The sequence below is a fragment of the Hyperoodon ampullatus genome (genome assembly GCF_949752795.1).
Source record: "Hyperoodon ampullatus genome assembly, chromosome: 11".
Classification (NCBI taxonomy): Eukaryota; Metazoa; Chordata; class Mammalia; order Artiodactyla; family Ziphiidae; genus Hyperoodon; species Hyperoodon ampullatus.
The window spans coordinates 13,489,092-13,504,471 of NC_136924.1; the positions used below are offsets into that span (position 1 = coordinate 13,489,092).

General features: G+C 33.0%; 1 protein-coding gene across 1 annotated transcript in view; it reads left to right on the forward strand.

Annotated features, from left to right (window-relative positions):
• Window positions 1–15,380, forward strand: part of TMTC3 (transmembrane O-mannosyltransferase targeting cadherins 3) — a gene marked incomplete at its 3' end in the record, with an annotated part of 81,802 nt that overhangs the window by 46,933 nt on the left and 19,489 nt on the right. The window contains exons 11-14 of the mRNA XM_079715250.1: window positions 5,775–5,878; window positions 7,156–7,325; window positions 9,037–9,263; window positions 12,654–13,460. Of these exons, the coding sequence (XP_079571376.1) occupies window positions 5,775–5,878; window positions 7,156–7,325; window positions 9,037–9,263; window positions 12,654–13,460 (1,308 nt within the window). The remainder of the gene's footprint in view (window positions 1–5,774; window positions 5,879–7,155; window positions 7,326–9,036; window positions 9,264–12,653; window positions 13,461–15,380) is intronic.

Below are 15,380 nucleotides of genomic sequence, written 5' to 3' on the forward strand. Positions count from 1 at the left end.
AAAACATGATTATATTTGTGGAAAATAGGTAGCGTTTATTTTCAAGCTTTATTCCAACTGACTGGAATGATACAGTGTTTGGTGCTGGCTTATTTTTGAATTGGATTATATGTTAGAGCTATTTATATCAGACGTTTAAGGAGTCTTTTTTAAACAGAGTTGTTGGGTGACATTGATGAGCAATTTTGGTGAAGGGATAGTTGCAAAAGCTTGATAGTAGTGAGTTTAAGAGAGTGGGAGAAGAATAATTGGAGTTGATATTAACTCTTTTAAAGGGTGTTGATAAGAAATGTTGGTGCTGAGTATGGGGTCAAGAGAGGGTAGTAGGATGATGGGTTTTTTTGTTTTTTGGGAATTTGGGGGGTTTTGTTTTAAGGTGAGAGAAACAAAGCATGTGTGTGACTAATCCATTGAAGCTGGGAAAAATAATAATTCAAGGTGGGGAACCGAAGTACTGGGTCAATGTCCTTGAACAGATGAGAATAGATAAATAGGATCTAGTGCTCAGGGTGAGGATTTCATTCAGTCAACTGAACCAATAGTTAACCTGTGGTAGCAGGGAAAGCAGAGTGTAGAGACATGATATAGGCAGGTGAATAATAGATGAATAGCTTCTGGAAGTTGTCCTTTGTTTACTTCTGTTTTCTCAGTGAAACAGAAAGTAAAATCAGTAGTAGAGTGTGGGGAATGGAGAGGAAGTGCTGGAAATCTAAGACCAGGAGAGGGTCTTAAGTAATCATCTAGGACATAGCTTCACAAACTTTAATGTACCTGTAAATCACCTGGAGATCATATGGTTCATGTTCTGATATATAGAGATTTAGAGTAGGGCTTGAATTTCTGCATTTCTAGTAAGTTCCTAAGTGATACTTAGCCCATGAATCACGTGTTGAGAAACAAAGATCTAGGAAAATGTATAGAGTAGGAAAATATGGTATGATTGTCAAGCAGCTCTAACACCCTACTTGAGGTTAGCAATACTTAATTACAATTAAACCAGTTGATGTGGTTAAAAGTTTTCTCCCACTACTTTATAAGTGCAGTGGTACAGGCATGGAGAATTTGGTTAAACAGGATTAGAATTTTGTCAGATATGTATTACTAAACAAAGGGATAAGGGAGTATTGAGACACAACCTAAGCTGGTTATGAAGAGATGTGAGAGAGGATGAAAGAAGAGGAAAAGGTGATCAGATCAGTCATTTATAGATCTGAAAAATTGTTGGTGTCTGAGTAGGGTCTAGCTAGAGCATTTTTAGTTTTCAGTGTTCCAGGATATGTACCAAACGTGGCCGCCACCTACCAAGTACCAATCATTACTTTCCATTCAGTATGATGACCCAAAAGTACTTCCCCACACACACATTTCTAAATATACTCGGAGGGGTGGGCAGTAGTGGGCAGTGCCCCCTGTATTTCGACTAGATATGACTGTGGCCGTTGAACTGACTAGTTAAAGGAGAATGGAGGTAAAAATTATTGGAAGAAAGGATATCAAGGCAACTATTGGAAGACACATCTATATAGATTTTGAAATTACTGAGAATTTTGACAACTGTGTGATGTTGGAGAGAACAACAAGGAACCAGGAGCTATATATGAGATTGGTGACTGCAATAAGGAGGGCAGTGGATGATAATAGAGTTTAATGATCTGAAATTCAGAGATGAGTGATTTTAAGGAATTACAGTGGTCTGGAAGTGGTAAGGATCAAGGAGGACACCTAACTCCAGGCCCAGTGTTGCAAGAGATAAGAAAAAGACCACAGTTACCACTTGGAAAAGCTGCCAGTGTCCCCAAGGCAAAGCCAAATTCCAGTTAGAGAATGTTGTAGAAATATATAACTGATGGTCTAGCTACCTTTCCAATTTTATCTCTCCTGGCTCTTCATGTAGTTTAGTTTTTCTTGAAATCTAGGGTACATGTCATGAGCTTCCTCACCTCTTTGCATTTGTTTGTGTTCTTCCTTGAGCCTGGAATTCCTCCCTTCTCCTTTCCTTCCCATCCACCTTCTGCCATACCCTACCGATCTTTTGCAACCCGTCTCACATGGCTTCTTTTCTAAACAAAACAAAACAAAAAAACCCTCCTATCTTACCAGTTAGAAGCAAATATTTCTCCTCTTCAAGACTCCTTACAACTTTTGTATCTTTTCTGTGATATTTGTTATTTAAATGTTCGTTTAAAATATTTATTTATTTAAAATATCTATGTATTTAAACTGAGGAGCTTCCTAGGGGCAGCGTGAACATCTGATTCATCTTCATAGGCCCTGCATCATCTAGCATAGTCTTACACACAGTCAGTGGTCACTAACTGTGGCAGTTTCAATTCATTGCTTTCTGAAGCCTTTTAGGTTCATTCTGGGAGTTTTTAAAAAGAGAAGCAAAGTCATCTTTATGTCAGACACACAGGGACCTGGAGACTTAGAAGACGATATTTAGGCCCCTTCAGCCCTATCTTTCCCATTTCTAACTTGGGACAGTAATTTCTATCTCATTGTATTGTTGTCAGGACGAGATGAAACCGTGTTGGTGGGTGGGTGTGACTGTGGATGTTTAGTTTAAAATCATTTTTCCTCTCGTCAGTTGTCACTTTTGGCTGTTTTTAAGATACTTACTTGAACCTATCTCCTTTAGTTAGTATGACTTACCTACCATACTCTCAAAATTGCTGTCTCTAATAAACAGTGGGCTAGGAAAACAGGCAAATCATTTTATTACAATTTATTATGAAAAAGTACATAATCTTGGAAAAATTGAATTTGTCATTCAGAGACTTCTTGGCTCATTCTGTGTTTTTCAGCTGTGTTCTTCATAGATAGATTTGACAGCTAAAACGACATGTAGGGAAGGAAATCAAGAGTCTTTTTTGTCCCTGTTAGATATACAGATGGAGATAGAACTATAAGTCTGGAGATAAGGGGAATGGTCAGGACTAGAGACAAAAATTTGAAGTAACAAGCATATAGATGGTACTTAAAACCCTAGAACGGTATAGGATCACAGAGAGCAGAGATTCTTAACATTTAAAGTAGCTTAAAAAAAAAAAAAAAGACATTCAGTCTGAAGGCTTTTCTTGCTTAGCCAGAATAAGAATATAAACTATACAATGGTCTTTGACCAGGCAACATGAATGTCATGTTAGACAAACAGTTGATTACGTCTTTTGTTTGTTTGTTTTGGTGGTTACAAGTTTTTTTAAAAAATCAATTCACAAGATAAAATTTTTGCAAATTGAATTACAGTTTCCATAAACACCTTTATAAGACGAGGGTAGGTTTTTCTCGAGAAACACCGGATTTCTCCAAGGTTTATTTTTGCCTTAAAATCAATGATTTCATTTTTATCTAACTTCAAATCTTTGAAACGAAAATAATCATGGACTTGTAGTTCAACTTTGATGCCATCAAGGTAGAAATGATTTTTAGAGTTTTCAGGAGTTTCCAGACATTTATAAATTTATCTTTTTAAATAAATTGACAAATTTGTGCATAGGAAATAACTGGAAAGCAACACATATGCCTGGGCCATCAGTGTGACAATACTTAACTTCACTGTTGGTGACTGAAGAATTATTAGGCACAGAGTTGCCTGATATTTGCCAGTCCTCGTTTACATTGAAATAAAGACAGACTGCTAGATTAAGGCTGCTGTTGGTTTGGATAGGGCACTCATAATAGCAAGATTGTTTTTTGAAATTCTGTAGCTTTTTAGTCACTCAAATGTAATTGATTTTTATATCTTGCCTGCTTTCTTACCTTTTTTTTTCTAATATAGATTTACCTTACCAATAATGCTGTTTCCTCCTAGAATCTTAAACTTTGTAACTTATTTTAAAAATTGCTTAAAAATTGTTTCATTTTATTAGCTGTGTTGTGTAGTTTTTTTGATGCTAAATGCTATCTAATTGCTATCTTTGTTCTTTGAGAAAGCAAGGGTGCCTTACTCTAGTGTCTGTAGTCTTCACTGATGACAGTATCTCTTGCCATAGTTCTAGAACCTGATTAGTAGATAGTAATTTGCCTTGTCTTTCATCCTGATGGATAACCTCTTTTCTAAGGTTGGTTGGGGCTCTTTTCAGTAACATTTTAAATACTTACCTGACATAATTTCACTTTTATTTACTTAAACTTTCAGTTTGTTCTTTTCTTAGATTAAAAGAGCTTAGATAAACAAGGTCCTATTGTATATAGCACAGGGAACTATATTCGATATCCTGTGATAAACCATAATGGAAAAGAATAGGAAAAAGAATGTGTATATGTATAACTGAGTCACTTTGCTGTACAGCAGTAATTAACACAATGCTGTAATTCAACTATACTTCAATAAAAAAAATTTTTTTAAAGAGCCGTATAAGAGCAAAAACTCTATATGCTTTTGGTAATGCAATGTATTTCAACCTTGGCTCTACATCAGAATTGCCTCTGAAACTTTTTTAAAACATTTTTGCAATCCTGTTCCTGAAGATTCTATTTTGATCGAGCTGGGTAGGGTAAGGTATCTGAATGTTTCAAAGCTACACAAATATTCTGAATTGCAGCCAGTATTGGGAAGCCTTTTTTCTTCTTCTTTTCTTCTTTTTTTTTTGGCTTGACCGCCTCCTGAGACCCCCATGAGATTCAGCAATATGTCTAAAAATAAGAAATCAACCTCTTTCCCCCAATCCTGTCCCCTAGTTCTCTAACTAAACCCATATGGCATCTAACAGTTTTTGTACAGTGCACACAATTGCCAACCTGAAACATAATTTAGCAAGATCTTAGGACTGTTACTCTCCTCCTAGGGGAATACCTAAAATATATATGCTTGGCCCCTATGTGTCCTGGGAGTTGCAGGCAGAGAACTATTCCACAATTGCAAAATCATCATTGGTGTCACAGGCAAGTAGTAATCATAATTTGAAACCTTGTCATGTCTGTTAGAGATTCATGTTGAGTAAAATTTGTCTAATTTAAGATCTCCCTTCTTTCTATCTTTATTCCAAACCTTTGAAATATTTACTGGGAAGTATATCTTAAACTAGTGTGCAATGAACCCTCATATCTTTTTTATTTAAATTTTATATTTTTCTATCCCTGAATAAATTTGCTGAGGATTTGATATTAAGACAACCTTTTTAAAAGTTTTAATTAAATTATATGGGAATGTATCATCATTTAAGAGATCTGGGCTACTGCATCTTAAGTAATACTATAGAATCCAGATAACTTGCACTCCAACCACGTTCACAAAAATTTTTAAAAACAAAGTCACAAAGTTTTTTTCACAGGCTCTTTGCCCCTATGCCACCATGGATTCATTTTTGTTATTTATAATACTTGAAATAATTCTAGTAATCATGGTGATCCTTTTCACTTGTAAATCCTTTTTGCTTTTGAGTGAATTCCAAAGCTATGTGATTAAGGAAATAGGAGTAAGCCTTAGTATAGGATAGTAAAATATAGTGGAAAAAAAAGATGTAAATTTAATCATTACCTTTATTTCTCCCCTCTCATATCTCAACCCTTCCAGGAGCCATTCAAATAGTTTTTTCATGTCATATGTGTATTTTCTGTTCTTATGGTACTTTATTTAATAATTTTCTAGTGTAGCCTTGCTCATAAGTTATAATAAGTTGTGTTAGAAGAGCTTTATGGAGGAAGCAGGACCTATTGCCTCCTTTTGCATTCTTTTGCTTTAGTGTGTTTGTTTCTAGAAACATGTCTTCTTAGTAGTTTACTGGAATACTATTTAGTGTATTTGCCAACAAATGATTTTTTTTTAATTTTAGATGATATTGGTGCCCACATGAATGTAGGAAGAACTTATAAAAATTTAAATAGAACCAAAGCAGCTGAAGAATCTTATATGATGGCTAAGTCGCTGATGCCTCAAGTAAGTAGTCATAAATTATTTCTATTGTGTCATGTCTGCTAGATGTCCATATTGAATAGAATTATCCAAATGGAAAATCCTTATCTATTCTTCAATTTGTTGATATTAAAAGTAAGTTGTCCAGTGAACCATCTATTACTGTAAGTGTTATAAAAGATTACATTCACTTTTATAGCTCACTTAATTAAAATTTATAGTCTGTGAAAACCAAATTATGATATTCTGAATTTTAGATATTTTTGATTACAAGTTATTTATGTGTTAAGTGACTTTAAATGAAAAGAATTTTATTTATGTGCAATAAGCACTAAATTCAACATTACTCCTATCAAGAAATAAATGAAGAAAGCAGTGATAAAATGAGTGGATACATCTCTGTTGCCGTCTTGTGCCCATCATTTGCTATAATGTCACAAGTATAAGATTTCTTGGATATCCACAATACAAAGTCAAAGTTAGAAAATCTGATACTGCCCTTGGCCAGCTAGCTGTGTGTAATCTGCAAAGATAGTTTACCCTGGGCTACAGTTTTCTCAATTGTAGTTTATATTAATACTGTATTAATAACAGTAGTAATATTGAAATGATTTGACAGTTTGCTAAATGTTTTAAAAACAGAGTTGGACCACATTAAGAATTATTTCAGTCCTAAGATCCTAAAGTTAAATTGTGTTCAATAAAGATTTTTATCAGATATAATTTATTATGTTCATTGAGAATTTGGCTTCATATATATTATATATAATAACATTTACTTAACCCAAATAATCAGTTAATTAGAGAATTTTATTCCCTAACTCCACCAAACAAGTGAGGGTTTAGTATAGCTCTGAAGTAAAATTAACTACCCTGTTATCACAAACAGGAAATATTTTGCTGACAACATGAAAGCTGACATGGTGTAACAAATACAGTAGACTGAGAGAAAAGATCCAAGTTCTATTCCTGGTCTGACTCAAACATACTAAGGGACCTTAGCCTCTAGAAGTTCTGATTTCTATGACTTCATAAAATAATACATATATAAAAATCTAACAGTAATCTATTGAGCTGGCATGAATGAAAAAATACAACCTTCACTGCTACTAAACTTTAATTATTTTACTTATATTTTGTGTATACTGCAGATTATTTCACATTTTTATGTATTATTTTAGTATTGCAGTGTATCTTTTTATGTTCTATGTAAATTTTAAATAAAACACTAGGACTACTTACTTCAGATTTTATTTGGTACTGAACTGTCAAATTCTAAAAACACTTTTTTTTTTTAACAGATTATTCCTGGTAAAAAATATGCAGCCAGAATTGCACCTAACCACTTAAATGTTTACATTAATCTGGCCAACCTGATACGAGCAAATGAGTCCCGACTGGAAGAAGCAGATCAGCTGTACCGACAAGCAATAAGCATGAGACCCGACTTCAAGCAGGCTTACATTAGCAGGTGTTGTAGTTCGCTTTAGGCTTTTCACTATAGAAGATTAAAGCTGCATCTGCATATACTTTTAAGCTATTTAGACTAATTTGGCTTTTTTTCTTCTTCTAGTAAATCTTAGCAACCAAGAGCATAGAAATATAGCCTGTTTTAGACTAACAAATTTAATTGATTTGATTTTAAATTGACAAGGGAATCCATAACTGATAATAGCACACTTAGGTTTATTTATACAAAAGGAAGGGTAGGAAAAGCTCCTCTTTAATTTCATTTGCTTCTCATCACCAAATTCATTTTTATTTAAAACAGCTGAAATTTACCTTTTATAATTCTTAATTGTTACAAAATAATTAAGTTATTTTTACAAGAAGTTATTCTTAATTATTATAGAATAATTAAGAAATCATTGTATAATTAAGAAATCATTATATATAAAATTAATTAAGAAATAATTATATAATATCAAACTCTCAAGAGCTTTCTTAATACTGAGAATTGACTGGTTATTGTTACTACAAGGAAACTTTTTAGTTGCCAGTAAAAAAGTGTTTGCAGTACATGTTAGAACTTGATATATTTTCTCATGTAAGTCTTATCATTTGTATTGTACCTGGGGAAAATTTTATGTTAAACTTTGTTTTGCAGCGTGCTCCAGAAACCTAATTATAATTTGTCACATTGTTTATATGGGGAAAATGCATTCAAAATTTAAGTTTTTGAAATAAAATCTGTTCATAGCTGGAAGCTGTCTTTGTTCAGCCTTATCTAGTACCTGCTGAAATTCACTAAGTTTACTGGGGTTGTATCTATAAATAAAACCTGTCATATGTTAATTTATAAAGAATTAATAATCTCTGCATTTTAAAAAATCACATTTTGGACACTTATTCTAGAAATTGGGAATATTAGTAGTTTATTTGATTTCATGCCTATGCTAATACTTCAGGAAAGAGTAGTATTATAATAAAAGTAACTCATTTCAGTACTTAAACTGATTTGCACATATGTAAAAATGACTTTTTTAAGCTCTGTAACAGAAAATGTAACCATATTAGAATAATTTGTAAAATGATTTTCAAACTGTGATCATTAGTTCCAGATGTGTTCCTCAAAAGTATCTACAGGTGGCACTATTGCCCTTCCATCCTACCAGATCGGCTTTTTAAATTCCTTTTTTTAATGAATGGTCATTTTATAAGAATACATCGAAGAAAACTAAATAATTTTAAGGGGTAAACAATTTCTAATGTTCTGCTTTTTGTATAGCGAGACATTGCTAACAGATTTGAATACTGGAATTTCCTCATCACTACTGTATTTATATTCCTTCTTCAAATGCTGTTACTTCATCGCCTGACAAATTGATCTCCCACTCTAGTTGCTATCATTTTTCTGTTGTAGACTAGTCTGCTGTTTTTCAAGATATATTCAAAGAATATATTTTCTCTGTTCCCCTTTCTTGGATACCTCCCAACATCTTACCCTCTAGCATCAGGCATGCTTTTTCCTTCTTTAAAAGTATTTGAAAACGTATCAAGCCAAATTTGCTAAACTAATGTGTTCAGGTTTAAGGACAGTTTGTTATTTTTAAAAGAAAATTTTAAGAACCTAAGTTAAAAGGAAAGCTGTGAATATGTGGAAAAGCTTAAAACTTGTGAAAAATAGTATCTATAGACTGACATGGTAATGGAAGTAAAGCTTGTGTTTGATTTTTCCACAGAGGAGAATTGCTTTTAAAAATGAATAAACCTGTCAAAGCAAAAGAAGCATATCTTAAAGCACTAGAGCTGGACAAAAACAATGCAGATCTTTGGTACAACTTGGCGATTGTTCATATTGAACTTAAAGAACCAAATGAAGCCCTAAAAAACTTTAATCATGCTTTAGAACTAAATCCAAAGCATAAGCTAGCATTATTCAATTCTGCTATATTAATGCAAGAATCAGGTATGTTTTTTCAAAATATTTCTAGATTTAAACATATTCTAGTTTGAAATATAATAAAACCTAATGTTACCCCCAGCAAACATTTTATGAATGGATGGTTTATATCAAAACTGCATAAATAATTTATAAGAAGAATATTTAAAATGCTTGAAGTAAACTTTTTAAGTAATAGCCTTAACATATATGACAATACTAATTGTTAGTTCTTCTGGTATATGTTAAAACTGATTTTTCAGACAGTCTATTAAGCAATACCATATTTATCTAGTTTGTCATTTTATTCATGGAAATATATCTTAGGTATAAATATCATACTATTCAAATAATCTGAATTTGTAAAAATTTTTAGGTAATTATTTCTAGAGAGCCAAGAGCATTATATGTTTTAGACAAAATAGTATTCTATTTTCTCTTGATTTCTAAGTCCAAATACTTTTTTTTTTTTTTTTTTTTTTTTTGCGGTACGCGGGCCTCTCACTGCCGCAGCCTCTCCCGTTGCGGAGCACAGGCTCCGGACGCGCAGGCTCAGCGGCCATGGCTCACAGGGCCCAGCCGCTCCGCGGCATGTGGGATCTTCCCGGACCGGGGCACGAACCCATGTCCCCTGCATCGGCAGGCGGACTCTCAACCACTGCGCCACCAGGGAAGCCCCCAAATACTTTTGATATCATTTTGTATCCAGTTTTACTGTTTTCTGAGATGTTATTATAATTTCCTGTATTTTCTGTAAATTTAGCAAAACTAAATTATTCATCACAATAAATCAGGATCTTTGATATATTTTAGTACTGCTTCAGAAGGCAATATATATAATTTATAATCTTAATTTTTATGTTTGGAAAAATCTCTGTATTAATTGTTAGATACTTTTATAAAACTTTTGCAAAAATGTAAGAATCATAAAATCATATTTTATAGCTAAAGAGGGCCTTTGAGTTTGTTTTTGCCAGTCATCTGTTTTGTAGATTAGAGAGTCAGGACCAAACAGATGTAATAACTACCCTAACTTTATATGGCTAGGTTAGTAACTAGTCCAAGACAAGAACTTAAGCCTATTGATTTATTTCACATTTTCTTTATTTATCATATTGTCACATAAAAGAATAGAGGAAGATCTTTATGCCTGTTATTCAAAAAAGCTAAGTTTAGGAAACTAATGTTTTTATAAAGTTAGCTAACCTTAGTAATCATGAAAGGTGCCCATTATCTGACACAAGATTGCACCCTGGGGTGTGTAGTTTTAGAAATTGAATTTTTTTATATTTATTTGCAATAGAAATTATCCCAATAAATATTTGTTTCCTAAAACCTGATTTATATTTATAGTCTTTATATATAATGGTATATTTTTACCTTTGAAAAGTCTTAAAAATTTTTAAATAACATACAAAAAATATCTGATTTAATAAGACTAGAACATTTTGTTTATCCAGTCATAGTTACTATTTACTGAGCATTTTTATATATCTCATGTAATTATTAGAAAATTCAGTGGGTTAACCCAGACAAGTTAATAATTTGTTTAGTGCATAAAGTCATAACATTAACAGAATCAAGATTGAACATATCTTTTTGTTGGCAAATCCCATGCCTCTTCCTCTTAATTCTCTATTCTTCGTATACTCCCAGTTAGAATCTAAACTATCAGGAGATATTTCATCCCTTTTAGTCTGTTTTTTGTTTGTTTGTTTGTTTTTGTGTTTTTTAATTTATTTTTTATACAGCAGGTTCTTATTAGTTATGTCTATTTTATACATATTAGTGTATACATGTCAATCCCAATCTCCCAATTCATACCACAACCACCACCCCCCAACTTGCCCCCCTTGGTGTCCATACACTTTTCTCTACATCTCTGTCTCTATTTCTGCCTTGCAAACCGGTTCATCTGTACCATTTTTCTAGATTCCACATATATGTGTTAATATACGATATTTGTTTTTCTCTTTCTGACTTACTTCACTCTGTATGACAGTCTCTAGGTCCATCCACCTCTCTACAAATGACCTAATTTCATTCCTTTTTATGGCTGAGTAATATTCCATTGTGTATATGTAGCACATCTTCTTTATCCATTTGCCTGTCAATGGGCATTTAGGTTGCTTCCATGACCTGACTATTGTAAATAGTGGTGCAGTGAATATTGGGGCACATGTGTCTTTTTGAATTATGGTTTTCTCTGGGTAAATGCCCAGTAGTGGGATTGCTGGGTCACATGGTAATTCTATTTTTAGTTTTTAAGGACCCTCCATACTGTTCTCCATAGTGGAATCAATTTACATTCCCACCATCAGTGCAAGAGGGTTCCCTTTTCTGCACACCCTCTCCAGCATTTGTTGTTTGTAGATTTTCTGATGATGCCCATTCTAACCAGTGTGAGATGATACCTCATTGTAGTTTTGATTTGCATTTCTCTAATAATTAGTGATGTTGAGCAGCTTTTCATGTGCCTCTTGGCCATCTGCGTGTCTTCTTTGGAGAGATGTCTATTTAGGTCTTCTGCCTGTTTTTTGATTGGGTTGTTTGTTTTTTTAATATTGAGCTGTTTATATATTTTGGAGATTAATCCTTTGTCTGTTGATTCATTGGCAAATATTTTCTCCCATTCTGAGGGTTGTCTTTTCATTTCATTTATAGTTTCCTTTGCTGAGCAAAAACTTTTAAGTTTCATCAAGTCCCATTTGTTTATTTTTGGTTTTATTTCCATTACTCTAGGAGGTGGGTCAAAAAAGATCTTGCTGTGATTTATGTCAAAGAGTGTTCTTCCTATGTTTTCCTCTAAGAGTTTTATCGTGTCCGGTCTTACATTTAGGTATCTAATCCATTTTGAGTTTATTTTTATGTGTGGTGTTAGGGAGTGTTCTAATTTCATTCTTTTATGTGTAGCTGTTCAGTTTTCCCAGCACCACTTATTGAAGAGACTGTCTTTTCGCCATTGTATATCCTTGCCTCCTTTGTCATAGATTAGTTGACCATATATGTGTGGGTTTATCTCTCGGCTTTTATCCTGTTCCACTGATCTATATTTCTGTTTTTGTGACAGTACCATATTGTCTTGATTACTGTAGCTTTGTAGTGTCATCTGAAGTCAGGGAGTCTGATTCTTCCGGCTCCGTTTTTTTCCCTCAAGATTGCTTTGGCTCCCCTTTTAGCTTTTGAGGCACTTTTACTGCTTTAAAGGAAAGGAAATGAGCTGCCATTTCAGTGCTTCATACACGTCTTTCCTATGAAAACTTTGAGATTTTTTCTTTCTGCTTTTTAATTTAGGCACAGCAGTTAATTGTTTCGATGCTGTCTTTTTGTAATCTAGATAAATACTTGCAAGTGGCTTTGTTCCTCAGACTTATTCATTTGCTCATAATATAATTTTTTTTCTTTTTAAATTCTTAGGTGAGGTTAAACTCAGACCTGAAGCTAGAAAACGACTTCTAAGCTATGTAAATGAGGAGCCACTAGATGCTAATGGTTATTTCAATCTGGGAATGCTTGCCATGGATGACAAAAAGGACACTGAAGCAGAGATGTGGATGAAGAAAGCCATAAAATTACAAGCCGATTTCAGAAGTGCTCTGTTTAATCTGGCTCTCCTGTATTCTCAGACTGCAAAGGAATTAATGGCTTTGCCAATCTTGGAAGAGTTACTCAGATACCATCCTGATCATATCAAAGGTCTCATTTTAAAAGGAGACATTCTGATGAATCAAAAGAAAGATATACTTGGAGCAAAAAAATGTTTTGAAAAGATTTTGGAGATGGATCCAAGCAATGTGCAAGGAAAACACAATCTTTGTGTTGTTTATTTTGAAGAGAAGGACTTATTAAAAGCTGAAAGATGCCTGGTTGAAACATTGGCCTTAGCACCACATGAAGAATATATTCAACGCCATTTGAATATAGTCAGAGATAAAATTTCTTCATCTAGTTTTGTAGAACAGCCAGTATTCCCAGCTGGTAAGACTTCAGTTATAGAAGGAGACAGAATTCCAACTGAAAATGAAAAAGAAATCAAAAGTAAACCCAGACCCATACAGATAATAAAACCAAGTGATAATAAAAGTCAGTCGAAATCCAACAAACAGTTAGGAAAAAATACAGACAAAGAAACCCCCCACAAAACAACAAAAGAAATCAAAGAAATTGAGAAGAAAAGAGTTGCTGCTTTAAAAAGACTAGAAGAGATTGAACGTATTTTAAATGGTGAATAACATTACCCTTTATCACGTGACAGTGGTTTCAAAGAACTTCAGTCTATATCATGATTACTTATACTGAGAGCTTTGAAAAATAGCAAGGATACTAACAGTCTATCATAAGCTGCCTCTACGTAGGATCAAAATAAGATTTTCATTAAAGACCCTTTCATTACCCCAGGGTATGTATTATATATGACAGTAGTTTTTAGAGTTTTGGTGACTATAGCAGAAATTACAGGTGGCAAATTTGTATCTTTTCTTATAGAAGGAAGATTCTTTCAGCAGAATAATATTGGTTACCCTCAGTTAAAAATAATCTGAGGCCTGAATGGTAATCCCATGGGGGCAAATCCAACATGTGCTGGATTATTCTGTGAATTCATATTTATTAGCTAACTTCATTTTTCCTTTAACTATTGGAATTTGACTATGGATTTGAAAACACTTATTGAACACATTATTTTTTCTTCAGTAACCTTCTGTTTCCAAGGGACTTTGCACTACAAAAGAATACTGGCTGTCTTTCTTTATGTTGTATTCTTTTTTTGATTTTTAGAAGGAACACCAGACTAAACATTTTAAAATAAGTCATATGACATGTTAGCTTAAGAATGTATTTTCATAACTGTGTGCTTGTCCTTAACTTCACTCTAAATGGCTATTTTTAATTAGGTAAAGTTTTAAATACATATACGCACACACATTTCAGATGGTGCTCATATATACTGTATTTTCATTTTTTTACGTACTGAGGGTTTCACAGCATGAACCACATAATCATGACTCTTTGACTTTTATTTCCCAAACTATTCCTGTTTATTAGGGTCATAGTCATATTGAGAAGTCCCAGTAACTATAACTTGATTAAACTTTTGAGCTAAAACATAGTAAGTTTCTCTTTCATCTTAGTGTTATCTTTCTAGTGTTACTTGAATTTTAATTTTGTTTCCAAAAACATACCTTAATTATTCTTAGATACCTTAGATACCTAAATTGAGTTCTGTTTAACTGAAGGCAAAACAATGTGACAAAGTTTATTTTTAAACACTAAGTTCTTGATATCTTATGGTGTATATTTTTATTAAATATTTATTTTGACTACTGAGCTTCCACAAAAAATTTAACGCTGTTTTAAGTCCATCAAGTATGGAAAATAAATTGCTATTGCATTTTTCTATACATGCATATATTATGGTTTAACCAAAATTTCATCATTTTTGGCCTGTTGTCCAGCTAGAAAAAAGATAATTAGCCTAGTGTATGATTAATAAATTAGTCAGTAGGTTTTAGCAAATTTAAACCTCAAAAATGTTTGAAGAGTAGATACAAATCAAATTTATTAAATCTGACTTTTTTCATGAGTTAGAGTGCATTTTATAATACCTAATAAAGTTGGCTTTAATTTAAAATGTTAAAGCTCAAGCTATCATCTTGGGATAGTAACTAATTTCTAATTATGTAGCATTTCAAAAACTATATTTCTGTTCCTTTGAAATAATTAATTTCTAATTATGTTTCAAAAACCATATTCCTGTAACTTTTTTCTTAAAGGGATGTTTTATAAATATGTCATAAGAAACATGGTCTGCATTAAAGACCTACTCTTACTAGGTTCTCTGAGGCACTGTCATAGATTATTTTTTAGGCAATATAAAGCAAGCACTGACACCAGTGGTAGTACATTTTTGATTCATTAAAGCAATACCTAATTTCAGTTTTTAAATTATAGCTTTGTGACTCCAGATATAAGGTGGAGAATACCTCATATACCGTGACTTGAAAAATGAAATTGTTATTGTTACATTCTCTACATATATCTTGAGAAGAAGTTTGAGTTTGATCTATTCTGTTACAATATCAAGTGAGGATAGTTCAAAAAAGTAGAAGGAAATCTTTTATGACAGCAGACCGTAATAAAAGCTTT